The sequence below is a fragment of the Thamnophis sirtalis genome, unplaced genomic scaffold (assembly GCF_051295495.1).
Source record: "Thamnophis sirtalis isolate CommonGarterSnake01/CBP01778 unplaced genomic scaffold, rThaSir2_p1.2 scaffold_6, whole genome shotgun sequence".
NCBI lineage: Eukaryota > Metazoa > Chordata > Lepidosauria > Squamata > Natricidae > Thamnophis > Thamnophis sirtalis.
In genome coordinates, this window is record NW_028261386.1 from 82,102,280 (window position 1) to 82,119,601 (window position 17,322).

General features: G+C 37.7%; 1 protein-coding gene and 1 long non-coding RNA gene across 4 annotated transcripts in view; one reads left to right on the forward strand and one right to left on the reverse strand.

Moving 5' to 3' along the window:
- Nucleotides 1–15: 15 nt before the first annotated feature.
- On the forward strand, nt 16–15,945 carry LOC148045057 (uncharacterized). Its single transcript, XR_015697036.1, has 3 exons — nt 16–90; nt 13,388–13,465; nt 14,460–15,945. It is a non-coding gene; the product is annotated as an uncharacterized LOC148045057 (long non-coding RNA).
- The window catches only part of PLEKHG1 (pleckstrin homology and RhoGEF domain containing G1), a 127,002-nt gene continuing 111,883 nt past the window's right edge, over nt 2,204–17,322 (reverse strand). For 2 of the 3 annotated variants that reach the window (XM_014059840.2, XM_087718295.1), the window contains 6 exons: nt 14,325–14,363; nt 13,421–13,443; nt 12,137–12,322; nt 11,028–11,141; nt 8,466–10,128; nt 2,204–5,748 (listed from right to left, as the gene is read on the reverse strand). In XM_014059840.2, the coding sequence (XP_013915315.2) occupies nt 4,697–5,748; nt 8,466–10,128; nt 11,028–11,141; nt 12,137–12,322; nt 13,421–13,443; nt 14,325–14,363 (3,077 nt within the window). In that variant the 3' untranslated portion in view covers nt 2,204–4,696. The remainder of the gene's footprint in view (nt 5,749–8,465; nt 10,129–11,027; nt 11,142–12,136; nt 12,323–13,420; nt 13,444–14,324; nt 14,364–17,322) is intronic. The other variant, XM_087718296.1, reaches the window with a different exon arrangement.

Here is a 17,322-nt window from a genome sequence, read left to right on the forward strand (position 1 = left end):
CTGTAGGAGGCGAGGCGGAGCCAAGCTCGGCGGAGGGAGTCGGTTGCACTTCCTTTCCGTATTGCGGGGAGAGAAATAAAGGCCTCGTAGGTAAGCGAGGGGGCTGGCGAGGCTGCAGACGAGAAGGTGCTTTGTTAAAGAGGCAACTGGACTTTGGGATGGTGGTTGTTTTTTTTTTTTTTTTAAGACGTTTCGCTTCTCATCCAAGAAGCTTTTTCAGCTCTGGCTGGATGATGAGGAATGAAAGGATTTATACTCCTTGCAGATAGCTGGTCATTTGCATTCTTTTAATGACCTGCTGTCTGCAAGGTGTATAAATCCTTCCATTCTCCACCGTCCCGTCAGGATGAGAAGTGAAACGTCTTCAAAGAAAAACCAGAAAGTCCAGTGGCCTCTTGAAAAAGCACCTTTGGGACAACCGTGACAACCTGGGTGACTCAGAATCTCCATAGAAAGTAGAACGGGTAGGAGGTGCGTGATCCTAAGTGTGACGGGGACCCGTTTCCTGGGTACTGAGCAGAGGTCTTGGCTTCTTCCCCCGTTAGAAAAGTAGAACTCAAAATTTTCAAGTTGCAGATTCGGAGATAAATCCTAAAGACAATTTTAAAAAATTACTGATGAATTAAAAAAATAAATCCCTTGTATTGAATGCACTCCTGATGTTGTTATGGCCATATTATAATTTGAAAGGGAAAGTATGAGTTCCAATGTGGCACAGTTGGGAGATCAGAAAACAGACTGGGAGAAAGCTGGAGCAACTTATACTTTTCTTAAGAGATGTGATCATGAAGTTACCAGGGGAAAAAATAATTCTGAGAATTTTGGGGGTTTTTATATCTACCCCCAGAGGAAAATAAGTTGAACATAGGGTTGCTAGACAGAAATTGCCAGTCCATTATTCACTATAGTCTTCAGCTTAACACAGTTAGGACCAGAATTTTGGTTGCTAAGTGATGTGGTCATTAAGTGAGTCATAATTTGCACAGCCCTGATTTTATGAATATTACCAGTCATTAAGTGAATCAAGTAGTTAAGTGAAAGCAGTCATTTAAAATCATAATCACTTGACTTCGTGAGTGCCAGTTGCCAGGCTCCCAAATTGCAGTCATGTGTCAGGGTGTTGTGATGGTCATAACTTCAAGGACAGGTTATTGGTTACCTTTCTTGAATCCATTATAATTTAGATTTCTCAACAGTCCAGGACCTGTATGTTCTTGGCAAATTTAAGGCATTATTTCAATTTGTCAATGATGAAAATTCTTCCTTTTTAGGTAATAACTTTAGTGGGGTCTTAGGAATTCATGTTTTATACTTGAATGTAGACTGACTCCTGATAGCAGATTTCATCCTAAATTGGTTACAAACTATGGTACCATTTTAAACTTTCCAACACAAGTCATAATACAGGTAGTCTTCAACTCACAATTGAGCCCAAAATATCCATTGCTAAGTGAAGACATTTAAGTGAATTTTGCCCCATTTGATGACCTTTCTTGCCACAGTTAAGTGAATCACTGCAGGTGTTAAGTTACTAAGTAAATCTGGCTTTCCCATTGACTGTTTGCCAGAAGCTTGCAAAAGGTGTTCACATGAGCCTGGGATATTGCAACTGATTGGTGTTGGCATCAGCAGTCAAACAAAAACTGAAAAATGTTTCCCCCACTATTTAAAAGAATTGGCAGCTGTCATTTTTGTGTTTTGGATTTTGTTGCATTTGTAGCTGCTAGTAAGCTCTGGCAGCTGGCCAAAGACACTGATAGTAGGTTTGCTTTGTAGACTTTGCTCCTGGCCTGTTAATTTAATTGTTCATAATTAAATTCCACTCCTGGTAGTCTAGACAGGGCTTTTTTCCAAATTAGTTCTAGTGATTTTAATATGTCTTACAGGTGAAAGGAAAGGTTATTTTGAGTGAAAATATTAATATTCATTTTGCCTAGGCCTTTCGTCACTTTGACTAGCTTACTGGGTATAGAAACCCAACATTCTTGCTATGGCTTGAATGCACTGATTTTGTATTTAAGCTTTAGTGTTTTCTTCTCCAGGCTGCTGCATGGACAGAAAAAGACAGTAATTGCAGAACAAGGTAGCTGAAGGGTTGGTACAGAAAAGCTTTAAAAGATATTATTTCTTAAAAAAAATAGAGCCTCTGCAACTATCTATTTCTGCAAAATTAAATAAAGTAGTTCATAAAAAGTCTGAGGTAACTGCTGCAAGCAAGTAGTATTTATTTTTTCTACACAGCACTTACAGGTTTGACATGCTTTACAGTCAGCTTTTAAGCATAACAAAGGAGAAAAAAGAACTCTTCTACATGTACATATATTTTTACATAGTCTTTACAAAATGAGTTATGTAAAAGTGCAACACAGAGGGTCTATTTCTTATCAATAGAATAAAACGGTAACACATGATATGTTGAAACTAGGAAAGTTGGTGTGAATCCACCCAGAATAAGCAACTTCATTTTGCATTTGTCCAGTAGTATAGTGCAGGTACTACCAGTAAATACAGAATAGATTTTAAAAAAAACAATTACTTTTTTTACAGACAATATTACCTGGATAAAAATAAGGCTCCTCTAAAATCTCTTTAAAGTTTTGAAGGAGAGCTGTAAATTATTAAAAAGATGATATGCCTACCTTTAGAACTGGACAACAAAGAATATACAGTACATGTGATAGCAAGCCCCTTACATACAATATTCTCTGCCCCCAATATTCTAATTTTAACAACCATTTTTACTTTTTCCGTATTTCTGTTCTGCCCACAATAATTAATGAACAAATGTGTAGGCCTATCTTGTCACCCAAAGGTTAACTTACATTCTGTAGATGAAACGGCATCTACTTGTTCTGTTTAAACACAAGAACTTAGAAAAACATATCCTTGGAGCAATCTGAAAATCTGAATAGAATTAGCCTTCTGAACCTGTAAATAAATCTGTTTAAAATATTTTCAGAAAAATGTGTGATCTTTTGAGTTATTCAACTAACCAATGCGAACATAATATTCACACAGGTGAACAACGGTTTCCTTTCTATTTTGGCTACTGTACGTATTTTATAAAGCAGCCCCCCCTCCCCAAATTAAATACTTTTGTCTAATTTTGGGGTAGCTATCTACAATCAAGAACTATTTTAAAAAGTTAGAGGTGGAGTTCCTCAGAATTTTTTCATCCAGACCAGAAAAATCATTATCATTCCCTTTGCTTTTACAAAAACTATGTCTTAGGTGCTCATCCATATTGAATTCAGCTATTTTTATTCCCTGCCAGCAAGGTTAAAAAGTACTCAAAATATACTGACGCTTGTCCCTTATATGACTACATGTTACATATTTCACTATTTTTTTAAAGATTAACAACAATCCTCCAGTATAATAAAGCAGACACAACCTTGTTACTGTATCTGGATTCCTATTACTATATTTATATTATTTTACATATTTTATTAAATAAATCCCTAATTTCATATGAACTTATTTTTCATCTGCTTACTAAACACACTTCGATTTGCAGTCAGTTTTTCTACTGAAGTCGGGGCAGCTTCCTGATACAAGAAAAATAAAAGTGAACTAGCATTCTACTAAGAAAAAACATCAGAATGATGAATTTCAAAGTAATTCAAGGAGCATATCTCTTTCAGTACTTATTTTAGTAAAAGGGATTGTGTACTTGCTAATTTGATGGCTTTGCCAAATCACCAAGTCACCACTCATGTCATAAAAATTCTGACTGCTGTTATCCCTTTTGGTGGGATGATGTAAGAAAGCAAATCCTGCTCAGTAAAAGGTACTTCAGTTGGTACTTAGATCATTACTCTCCTTCATATGAAATTTGATTGTATAGATGTATTCACATATTTTTTTCAAGTGTTTCAAACTGAAGCTGTCTTACAAAAAGGGTATGTACAGCAACATAAGCAAGGGGGAGAACCCTATGCCAACCTGAAGAAGCTATTTAGTTGGTCGGCCTAATTTTAAAGTTTTCTCTAGACCCACTTGCATGATTGATGTTAAGACTGATAAGGGCATGCATACATGCCCTCTGACTTGTTGCCAGAGATTGCAACTTATGCCCAGATGCCTTCAAATTGATGCCAAAGCCAGTAAGAAGACTCTGCAGGTGGGTCCTAGGCTGCTGTTGATTTGTGGGTATCAAATTTGTGAGTTGGAAACATGATTGCTTGGAAGTGGGGTAGAAATAAATTATTTAGTGCATTGGGGGGAAAGGGATTTCCTAAATTAGAATTCCTGAAAAATGTTGTTGCTTGATCCCAAAGATCCATTTAGTTTGTACCATTTGCAGTTTTACTTAATTAGAACTGTGTGGCAACGTAACTAGTACATACATATAACACATTAGTACATTTCAGTTGAGTCAAAGCAGTTCATTCTTCTGTGTTAAAGCAAATAAATTATGAATGCATAAAGTTTAATCACTGAAGATGTTCCACCGTTGTTTCTCTATGAAATTCTTGTGTATGTGGCCAGTTCTAATATACACTAAAGTTGCTAGAACAGAATGACACAAATGCAAGGTATTGTTCCTATAATTGTTTGTGGGTGTATGTATGTGTGTATGTGTACATACATACATACATACATACATACATACCTACACACACAATAAGACAAGAACTGGTGGTCATACTATAACACATTAAGGCTGAACAATGGAATTGGGGAAAAGGCAACGTTAAGCAAAACTACTTGAACTGAGACACTGAAATTTTTCCCTTAGGGACTGGACAATATTCGGTTGATTACTAGATGGCACACTCCATAAGTAATCATTCAATTTGTCCGAATCATTGCATGCTGTCAAGAAAGGATCTGATAGTTTAGAAGGATCCAACAATTTGCCACTGGGAGTTTCTAAATGAGTAGGGTGTGGATTTACTTTGGGATCCAAGTCCTTTGTTTGGTTACAGAAAGTCTCTAAGTCAGATCCCTCATCTTCGGATTTAATTTCAACATAGTCATCATCATCTCCTTCTCCATTGTCAGTATCTTTGAAATTACTAAAATAATTGTGGGTTGCTATTTGTGCATTTGAAGGCAAGTTCCTTTTCACTCTCAGAATTTTCTGAGAATCTTGTAGAATAACATCTGAGACATTTTCTGAGGCCTGCTTTGTCTCATCGCATGTTGAATGGCCAGGGATGGCAACAGACACTGATTCTTGACAGTGGTCAGTCAGACATTTTTTGTTGGAATGCAAATGCTTTTTCTTCATTTCAGGTGGATAATTTATTGATTCTTCAGACTTGTTGAGCACAATGGAGCAAGAGGACTGTGATCTGCTAGATGGTGGTGGCCTTGTACTGCTCTCTGTCCTGCCTAAAGAATTATAAAGGTGGCTGTGATACAAGTTCTCTTTATTGGGTTGATTTATAATAGTACTCCACCTTTGTGCAGGAATGTGTGGACGAAGGGGAGTCTGAAAGGAAGGCACTGAGCCGGTTACAGGTCTCACATTTGGCGTCCCCCCCATTTCTATAAGGGAGCTTTTTGTCTTCAGGTGAGGAGTTTCTGGCCAAGGAGAAAAATCAGAAAGTTCTCCATTACTATATGTTGAATGCAAAAGCCAATTTTCAGCTTTTAAGCATTCTGCAGCTAAGTGAGACGTGGAAACAGGTGAAGAATATCTTATGTTTGTTTCTTGAGAAGTAATCTTCTGTGTTTTGGGTGAGGTTTCCCGGAATACAATTTGATCATATAGTTGAGAATATTCAGCAATTCTTGCACCTAAAAAACAAAGAGAAGTTTTAACTAACCTTAATAAATAATGATGACAACACCAGTGCGTTAACATTTCCTGATAAATAAGGATATTTTAAAATAAACTTTTAGTCAAGTGTCACAGATTTTAACATGCTATTACTGCAAAAAATAATAATAGATGAACATCTGATCTTAGACACAGAGATCTTTCTCCCCCATTTCCTATGCTTTCTCCTCCATCTTCTGAAGAAGGATGTCTCTGGAGCAAACTAGGGTATATGAAGTTCATGCAACCAGAAGCCTAAATGAAATCCATATGTATAATATATGTACCCCTTAATTTTATTTTTGTTAGCTTCAAGTCAATGTTGACTTCTGGCAACTGCTTGAACTCATCCATGAATTTTTTTTGGCAAGGTTTCCTTTTTAAAAATGATTTGACATTGCCTACTTCCTAGGACTGAGAATTACTGATCAAGGCTACTCAGCTGGCTTCATGCCTAATGTGGCACTAGAATTTATGGTTCCCAGTTTCTAGATGGATGCTTTTAACCACAAACTGACTGTAACATCCATGATGACATAGTGTGCTCACTTCAGGGAGGAGGGATCAAGCATGGCGCTAGCCTGGAGTCACTCTGCAGAAGTGCAAAAGGGCTAAGGTCAACTGCCCTAAATTCCCTGAAGCCTTATCTACCATATATTTTGGAGTATAAGATGTAAGACGTACTGGCTTATAAGACGCACTTGGACATAAAACGCACCGAGTTTTTGAAGAGGCAAATTAAAAAAAAAAAGTTTTTGCACTTTGCAGACCTAGCAAAAACAGCCTGTTTTTTGTGAAAACGGGCCCATTTTTTTTAAAAAAAAAGGGCATGAATTGCCTTTAGGAGGCTTGTAGAGTGTTCCGGAGGGGGCGCACAAAGACAAAAATGGCCCATTTTTGCGAAAAAATGGGCCGTTTTTGTCAAAAAAAGGGCATGCATAGGCTTTAGGAGGCTTATAGAGTGTTCCTGTGGGCTGGCCGGAGGGACAAAATTGAGCAAAAAACGGCCTGTGAATGCCACGGTAATTGTTCCCAGGAGTAGCTGCCAGACGGGGGAGATTCATGTATTATAGCCAGAAAGTAATTAGCTTGTACTGTGCATGTATGGGTCCAGTTGTTGATGCCTGACAACTACTGCTACACAATTTCTTCTATCATTTCTTCTACATACTTATTCCTGTAACTACATCCACTCAGTTTTCTGTCTCCTGATACCAAAGTAAAGTCATATGATGGTATTTAGGAAGTGCGCCTTTTTGCAGTGATCCCTGCCCAGTGGAGCACCCTCTTCTCTAGTGATCTGGCAGGCCTCCACCCTCCTTGGCCTCTGGAAGGCCTTGAAGAACTAGCTCTTCCCACAAGCATTAGTTTAGGGAGTGGCTGGAGCCCAGCAACTCTAAATGTCAATGAAGGGAGGATAATCTGTTTTTGAGTACCATGAGTTTTTTTGGGATTTTTTAAATGGGTTTTTTAAATATATATTTTTACTCCTGTTCTGTTTTTTGTGTGAGCCAACCAGAATTATTATATATAAGATGGGAGGCACATACGTCCAATCAATCAGACAATATTTTTCAAGGCATTTCTGTGTATCTGTTCTCAAAACATGGTTGCTCTCTTCATTTGCACAATAAAAACCCACTACTCTTTAATGACACTATAACTAGCCCTCTTAACATTCTACCCAGCCAATATATATATATATATCTTCCACAATAAAATGTCTGGAGAAGACAATAAAACTAAATATTATTGGTACATTCCTCACTTCAAGCAAATATCAGCAAAATACAACATTTATGTTTATATGTTTGTCTCATAACCTTTTTATTAATTAAATGAAGTTACGCAACTGTTTAGAATTTATGGTAAGCGTGTTCTTAAATGCATTGAGAAATGTACTGCTTTTCTGATTTAAATTAAACATGTGGCTTAATTTAAAAGCCAATTAGTTAAGCCAGTGCTATAAAATTCAAATCAGAATAAGAGAGTTGGAAGGGAGCTTGGAAATCTTCTAGTCCAACCCCATGCTCAGGCAGGAAGCTCTATAGTATTTCAGAAAATGGTTGTCCAATCTCTTCTAAAAACCTACACTGTTGGAGAATTCACAATTTCTGGAGGCAAGTTGTTCCTTGTCCTGCCTTTAGATGCTTTGGAAAATAAGTTGACTCTCTCTTCTTTGTGGCAGCCCCTGAAATATTGGAACACTGCTATCATGTCCCCCCTACTCTTTTTTTCCATTAAACTGGACATACCCAGTTCCAGCACCTGTTTTATATATGCTTTAGCCTCCATTCCCCTAATCATCTTTGTTGCTCTTCTCTGCACTCATTCTAGAGTCTCCACATCTTTTTTACATCATGGCGACCCAAACTGGATGCAGTATTCCAAGTGTGGCCTTACCAAGGCATTATAAAGTGGTATTAACACTTCACGTGATCTTGATTCTATCCCTCTGTTTATGCAGCCTAGAACTGTATTGGCTTTTTGGCAGCTGCTGCACACTGTTGGCTGCATTAACAGAGGAATAGATCTTACTCATAATGAAAGAAATGCTAGCATAAGTATATTAATTGGACTTTTTCAGTCAATTCAAAGAAATATTGACCAATGGATGGGTAAAGTATACCCATAAGTCATTGTGTTCAAGTATTCAACAGATCAGTTTAAAAAATGAGGGAAAATATAAGTATACCAATGGCAGGTCCACCTTGTTTCTTCTCTTCTAAAATGGCTGCTAAGTCCTTGTGCTTTGATTTCTGTTGCCGATTCAGAAATTGCTCTTGCTCTGCACTTTTTACTTTCAAAAACTGATTCGCTTTCTTGATTTTTTGACTGTACTGTCTTGCCATCATAAAAACACGGTTCTTTGTTTTATCCACAGAATCCAGTTCACCATTAGTATTTATTGTATTTACTGTGCAGAATATATTATTGGGAGATTTGTAAAGGCTATCAGCAAAACATCTGTCATTTGAGAGAGAAGATCTGTTGAGATCTATTAGTGAATTTGCTTTATATGATGTTGCCTCTTCAAACTTAATGTTGGCTTCACTTAACCTGGCTACCTTGTTTGGCAAAGTTTTTGACAAAACACCTTTTTCCGGTAGTGGGAACATAGTCAATGAATATTTTACATCTTTATTTGGTCCACCAGTAGTTCTGCTAGATGCTTGATTATCAACCTCATCTTTGCAGACAGGAAAAGCCGCAAGGACGTGATCCCGTGACTTTTCTTCATTTTTCTTGATATAATTCTCCAGGTCATTCCAGATTTCATCTACTTCCTCTGATAATTTATCTGCAACAGACTTGTGAGAGTGTGAATCAGAATTTGAGGAACTCTCTGCCAAATTTAAGCAGCCACGATCTAATGGAACGTAATGATAGGGATTTTCATCTTCACTGAATTGGAGGCTTTCTTCAGAAACAAATTGTCGGAACTGGTTACAGCATGTAAAATCTGTTTCCATACCCAGAAAACTTCTCTTTTTGGAACATTTAAGGGGATCACTTTTGAAATTTGACACTGACTCTTCTGGAAGGCGTATGGTATCATAGATATTTTCCTCACTAATCCTTAACTCATAAGACCTTACAGGTGAAGGCTGTCTCCTGGGAATGGCTTCATTTCTGCTAGGAATACAAGTCCTGTTTTGAGATGCTTGAGTTTTTTTGAAAGAATAGTCTTCGTCATATGTCTCATAGAGTGAATCTTTAGCTGACCCTTGTGGGGTACGGTTGGACTCTTCCCTCTGAGCCAGCCCCATTAACTTCAAATCTTCAAAACTTATGTTGTCATAGACATGATCTATGTCATCTATAGTCAATTCTTCTGAAGATTCCTGACATTCTTGAAGATTGTCCATGTCACTTCTGGAGTTTTTAATTTCATTCCAAGAGGCACTTTGATCATGGTAATTCTTTCTATATCTTGCTCCAGTTTTACTTTCACCAGCGCTGCTGGCCCGCCTCATAATTCTATGGGAGTTCAGGTTGGAAATATCATTTTTATGGACTAGTCCTAAATGCCAACTGCAAGGACGGTTTGATGGGGTCCTTTCTTCACATGCAATGGAAGTTAAATTGGATGTGGAGTCTGATGGCATGAACATTTGGTAATCATCATCATCATCATCTATATTGTCTTGCAGAGGTCGTCTACTTGGGAACAATGCTTGTCGAATCTGATGGTCTGTCCAGATATTTCTCACTGCAGCTGTTCTCCCCAAAATATTTGCCACAAATGAGTTGTTTTGGGGAGTAAATTGTTCAGATAACTGACTATCCTCATTGCAGGAAAATGAAAGCTTTGTGTTCATCTGGGAAGGAGCTTCATCTGTACGTTTTTTGGAGTTCTGTGAAGTTTTCAAATATAGAATATTATTAGTCTGTATTCTAATCACATCAATGCTAATCCTGAACTTAGTTCTAAAATTTCTGATTCTTGTGTAGCAAAAATGACACTTCCTTAAATTGCATAGGAAGGAGGCACTGATAGTTCTGTTGTATTCTAAGGTTTAAGACGTATACTCTTGTTCATTCTATTATGAAAACCATAACTAAATAACATGCAAGGAACCGGGATACCAGGGAGTTCTTGCTTGCTTGCAAACCTTTATGTTTGTCTGTACACATAAAATGATATTTTTCTATAAGCATCTTGTGCCTTTTGAAACCCAAAATTTGGAAAGTTGATGACATGTCTACATGAGTTGGAACCGAATCTTATAATGCTACTTCATCCTGACTCATACTTAGATGTAAGCTTGTTTTAATAAGCATTAAGTAGAACCTATTGATTATCAACATTTTTTTCTTTCCTAGGGATAAGTCACAGAGAAGGGGATGATAGATAATAGGATGTGCAAACAGTAATAAATGATCCCATACAACTTTTTGTTTTTATTGATTATTGTGTTGTAGCCTCTGATTTTTCTCCCTTTTTTTTACTTCATTTGCATCTCTCAACACATGAAAAAATCAGTTTTCTATGATATTTTTAAAGGAAATTATTGGAATTTGAATGGGTTCATATCCATGTCCACATACATTTCTTAATAGCATTACAGACATGGCTTAGCACTCACTTTCCTTGTATATTATTTCTGCTTGTTATTCTAAGCTACATCTCTGATGTTCTCTGGTAAACTCCCATCCAAATATTAAACAGTTAATCCAATCATATTTACTATGGTTGTTTTAGCTCAACCAGAGTTAGGTGCTGCCATGATGATTTCACAACTTTTTCAATTACCTGAATTTCACATATGTTGAGATTAAAAGTCCTTCGTTTCTCAAAATTTTCAGTAACTTGACTATTCAATCTTTTGCGGCCTCCCTTTGGTTTTTGCTGAAAATGTTGAGTGCTCTGTGGAAATGGGCGAATATTAAACTATATGTCTAATTTCAGCCAAAGTAAAGTCTATCAACATTCTGATTTCAACAAGTAGATGCTATATTTCATCTGATACCATGGAAGACTATTTTTGTATGATTCTTCTATCTACACTGACATCTACGATGGTCTCATGTAGTAAATTCAAACAAGATTTTTTTGAAACTGTTGTCATTATGTTAAAATATTGGTAACACACCAATATATGCAGAGTTAAATTAATGAATGTTGGTAGGATGAAGGGGAATCAACAAGGAGAGGAAATTACATCTTCAACTATACTTTCTGCATCTCACTTTTTAATATCATGTTTCTCAGTCTTTTTCCCTTATTCAGTCTTCTCTTTTGTTTTTTATTCTTTCATGTGTTCACCCTCTCAGCACATTACCAAATTTCTTTCTGTTAGCTCAGTATAACTATTGGGGGTTGGAAGGAAATTCTTTTGAGAGAATTCCTCCCTTCATTGCTAAGCTTCATGGCAGAGGACAGAATACAACAGTGGTCAAAAGATCTCAGAAATTCCTATTGTATTCCCCCAATGGCTAGGATGCAGATGTGAAAATGTTAACCTCCTCTGTTAATTAATTTGGGTTTCTGAAAGCTAAAGCAAGGATACCCCATTGTATATTCAGCTTAGTATGATTCATGGAGCCATTCTACATAACCCGTTTCCCCGAATATAAGGCCTCCTTGGATAATAACCCCAATCAGGCTTTTGAGAGCATGTGCTAAAACAAGCCCTCCCCCCCAAAAAAAAGCTTTCCCGGAAAATATTGCAACACAGCAGCAGCCATGAGGTGACCCCCATTCGCCATCTCCTGCACTTCAAAAATAATAAGGCCTCCCCGAAAATAAGGCCAAGTGCTTATTTTGGGAGTCAAAAGACTGTTTTTAGGAAAACATAATATGATACTGAATATTAATGGATCAATGTGTTCTCTCCCCATTTCATGAAATAAGGTGCTTACTTGTTCGGTCTCTTCTTCATCATCAGCATCAGTCTGCTCTGTAACATATGTGAGAATATTATCCTCCTGACCACTGCTATAGGCTGCTTCATTGGAATCTAGTCGTTGGCAATTCAGTGAATGATTCTTCCTGGGACTGAGGAATAACTCAGTCTGAGATAGCAGGGTTCCTTCAGTACTCATCCGCTAGGGATAGAGAGGGGAAAAAAATACAGATTTAAGTATTCGATATTCTGTATTATGCAGTTCGTCTTTTATACAGCCTAGCAGAGTATCCAGAGCAGCCCACAATGCTCTTCATCTTCATGTTACTTTGCTATTAAAATCATGCTCTTTTAAAAGACAATTTATCTTGTCTTTATTTTTCAAATGGTTTTTAAAAGAACAATTCAATGATTCTGCCTGCTGTGGTCTTTGGTCTTCACATCTGGCCCTCAACATATTGCTCAAAGATTGGGGTGAAATCCTCCAATCCTGCTTTAAAAATATGTCTTGTATATTGTGGTGTGCTTTGCAGAGCATGCATATGTAGACTGTTTTTTTAAAATCATTTCTCATATATGCACAGCTTTTAGCTTGGAAGATTTGTATTATAACTCTTCTTGATCTCTATGGTGTGCCCTCTGCTGTTTTTGCATATAATAATCACCTATGTTTTATCATGTAACTGTTTGCTCCTGTTCCTGATCTCCTCTTTTTTGCAACATGGTCATTAAAATATTTACATTAAAATATTGTTTGTTTCAATGTACTTCAAAACAGGAAAAAAGGGTAAAGCTTCTAGATAGAAATTTTTAATTTAAGAGCATAGACAGATGACAGACAGAGAGACAGTCCTTGACTTACAACAGTTCATTTAGTGACTATTCAAAGTTACAGTGGCACTGAAAAAAGTGACATGATCGTTGAGCCCCGATGTCACATGATCAAAATTCAAATGCTTGGCAACTGACTTAATTTATGATGGTTGCAGTGCCCAGGGTCATATGATCACCTATTGCTACCCACAGACAAAGTCAATGGAGAAGCCAGATTTACTGAACAACCCTGCTACTAACTTAACAACTGCAGGGATTCACTTAACAACTGTGATAAGAAAGATTGTAAATGGGACAAAATTCATTTAACAAATGTCTCACTTAGCAACAGAAATTTTGGGCTTAGTTGTGGTTGTAAGTTGAGGACTACCCGTAAATAGATAGATGATAGATATGTCATGGGTAATATTCATCATCTGTTTTTTTTTTAAAGCTGCCAGTTCCTTCAATAAACAATATAGTTTACCTTTTGCAAATTTGGGTCCATTTCTGAAATGATTGAAAAACAAACGTAAGTATCATATGGTGACTTGCATTTATACTAACTTTTAGTATACCACTTTATCCAGGGAGAATAAAAATAAATTTAAGAACGCTTAAATTTATGTTTCGGTAGAGGATGGGAAAGATATTTTAGAAAACATTTCTTTCCTGTAGATAAACTATTCAGCTGCTTAGTTAATTGGATAGAATTTATTCATTGCAGGAAAAAGTGCTTCAGAAACAGCTAATAGGTAGCACAGTACTGTAGTGACTTTAATGCCCAATAGAATTAAAAAGGTTAAGATAAAGAAAGAAAGCAATGAGAAAACTTCCTCTTAATAAGGCATGCACGTCTCTCTGTTTTCTTGTTTTCATTTAGAGGAGGAAATAATGTAATTTAAGGCTAGGCAGTGTGGGAACACCAATGCAAAACCAGCCTGCAACTCTTTAAAACAACCCCATTTTTAAAAATAGCAGTATGATCCAGTTAAAACAACAACAGAAGTTTAATTACAGCAGAGTGCAGTCTCACATGGCAGCCTGAAGTAGTGTAAATGATGCCTTCAGTGTAAATCTACCACAGATGGGTGCCTTTAGTTCAGTCACATTTGTAAGGATTGGTGAATGGATGCCATCTATAGCACCACTTTTGCCATTTAATGCTTACAAACTCAGGGGCTAGAAATGTCTTCCTACCCATTTGAAAAGTTGCTATTCTTCACAATTTTGTATTATTTGTGATACACATCTTTATTAAGACTTGATGTTATTTCCTATATAAATTCTATATAAAAGTTAATTACATGGATAATTTCAGTGAAATGTGCCATGCTTAAATATGCATTGTAACTAAAGTATATCTTGTATTTTGATATTATGTAACTTACCACTTGATTTTGTGATTTTATGAACTCTGGAAGAAGGTTCTGTGTGGAAAACATGTGATTATTAATATTTTTATTTTTTAAATGTTGTAAAAATGTTAAGTATATTATTTAATTTTATATGTCTCTTATACCCAGATACATTCAGCTTTTATCACTACCAAGCTGAAATTACAAAGGTTCCTGGAAATGGAATTCTTAGATCTTGATGTGATTGCTGAAACCAAACTACCTCAACAGATTTCCTATACAACTCTACCTGAAAAATAAAGGAATCTATTTCAGGAAGAATTAAACACTATATATTTCAATGGTATTCAACTGCACTACAGAGAAACTTATCATGCTTTCAAAATGTGGGATTCATTAGCACAAGATTGACAAGCAGTGTTAATGATAACTTGGTTTTATTCCTTGGCCTTTAGGAAGGAAATGGCCTGTAGATACTCTATCTTCCTAGAACAGGAGTGTCAAACAGGTGGATGTGTCACATGCAGGCCAAGCCCACCCTGCTCCGCGAAGGGAGAAAATGAATGTCATGATAGATCATGTGACGGCAACATGACGCTGCAAGCTTGACACCCGTGTCCTAGATCATCAAAGCCCTTCTAGTATCTCAGAAGAAGCAGCTGCAAGTGCTGCTCCATCTCAGCTGTACCTGAAGAGGGAAGTTGCTAAGTGACTAAGGTAGCCAAAACCAAGTCTGCAGACATCCTTGCTTAATATCTGCAGTGGGAACACCATACAGGCACTTCATGGTTTGTTGGAGAGACTGGCCAAGCCGGGGGGGTGGGGAGGAGAAGTCAAGCAGAAAATTAGTGTGTACTCTTTACATAGACACACAAGAAGGCAAAATCCAATTGGTTGTCATTGAACCTTATCTAGTCTGGCCCAAACCACCAGTCTGGGAAGATTCCTCTGAAACAGGCATGAGAAATAAAATAATTACCATATTTCTCGGAGTATAAGACACCCTTTTTTCATCAAAAAAGAGGCTGAAAATCTGGGTGCATCTTATACATCAAATACAGCATTTTTTGCCTCCCGAAACCTCGCCCCCTTCACCAAAATGGCCTTCCATACCCTTATAGATGCTTTCAGACAGTTTCTGGGGGCTGGGGAGGGCAGAAATGAGCAGAAAACGGGCCATTTTTGCCCCCCACAGCCCACAGCAGCACCCTATAAGCCTCCATAAGGCTATGCATGCAATTTTTTTGACAAAAAACGGGGCTGTTTTTCTGAAAAATGGGCCTTTTTTGCTAATTTTTGCCCCCCCTCCCAGAGGCACTCTGCAAGCCCCCCCCAAGCTATTCATGCCTTTTTTGGGGGGGAAAAATGGGCCTGTTTTCATGAAAAACGGGCCATTTTGGGGTTTGCAGAGTGCAAAAATGTTTTTTTTTTCCTTTTGGGAAGCTCTTTAACTGATTGATGAGAATTACATTGATCAAGTGCTGTGTCAGCAGAAACAAAATCTTAGGTGCTGCATATTGTCAGAGATTTCCTTCTCCAGCACATGGATAAATACACCTGGAAAGATTTACCTACCTACCTACCGACTCTTTCTCCCCCCCCCCTACCTAATGTACTGTATTTCTCTCTCCTCTACCTACCTACCTACATACCTACCTACTCTCTCTCTCTCTCTCCCTACCTATCTTCTGTATTTCTCTCTCTCTCCCCTCCTCTATCTACCTATGTACCTACCTACTCTCTCTTTCCCTACCTATCTACTGTATTTCTCCAACTCTTTCTATTTCTCTCTATCTATCCCTCTACCTACCTACCTACACACACACTCACTCTCTCCATACCTACCTACTGTATTTATCTCTCTATCTCTATTTCTCTCTTTCTCTATCCCTTTATCTACCTACCTAACTACTATCTCTCTTCCTACCTACCTCCTGTATTTCTCTCTCTCTATCCCTCTACCTACCTACCTACCTACACACTTTCTCTCTCACTCTCCCTACCTACCTACTGTTTTTATCTTTCTTTCTCTCCCTCTATCTATCTACCTACTTTTTTAAAATTTGTCTCTTCAAAACCTTGGTGCGTCTTATACTCTGAAAAATACGGTAATTGATACCTTTGTGTGGGAACTTGGTTGTTTGGGCCTGACACCACTCTTTTAAAAAGATAAGGCACAAGACAGTTGAGGGCAGACAAAGCAATTACTGCATGGATACCAATAGAGGTGGGTTTGAGGCCTCTGAAATTGTATGTGGAAAAGGTGACTTGTTTTATTCGGTATAATCAGCGTTTATGTAGGGCACAGGGCAAGGAGCCATTTATTTCAGTCTATCTCATGTCCATTTCTTCCACCAGGAAAAGCAACAATTTTTTGGAGACTAATGAATTCAACCAGAAATGATGAATGTATCATATTTTGTATTTTATAAAGATGAGTATGTTACAAAGGTATCTGTTGTATACTTTTTATATCTGCACATAAAAATATCACATATGTAGATTATTTAAAAAATGAAGGGTGGATTTATGAGAGAGACAAATCTGCTCAAAGAGGTTATTTGCAGTGCAACCTCATGTGGCTATTCAGTAACAAACCCCACTACTGAGTGTAATTGCAAGCTACTGCTAAATTGTGAAGTTAAAGTATATTTCTACCATAATATGGCCAGTATGTATCAGTGGTGGGTTGCAGGCGGTACACCCCGGTATGCGTGTACTGGTGCCTGACAGAAACAGCAGCCACCATACTAGAACGGTGCTTTGGAGGGCCCGCCCACCCACCCGCCCTCGTTCCTTACCTATATTTGAAGGAAACGGGCCATCAGTGCACACATGCACAGCGTACGGCGCCTGCGCAACGCTCCACCGAGCAGCTGGAGTGTTGCAGGTGGTGAGTGCGCATGCATGTGCGTGGTGCATGCCCAGATCCCATTGCAGCTTACTGGTTGCAACAAGAGCTGAAACCCACCACTGGTATGTATATATGAATTCTTTAAAGATCATTCCTACTGTGGCTCACATTACAACT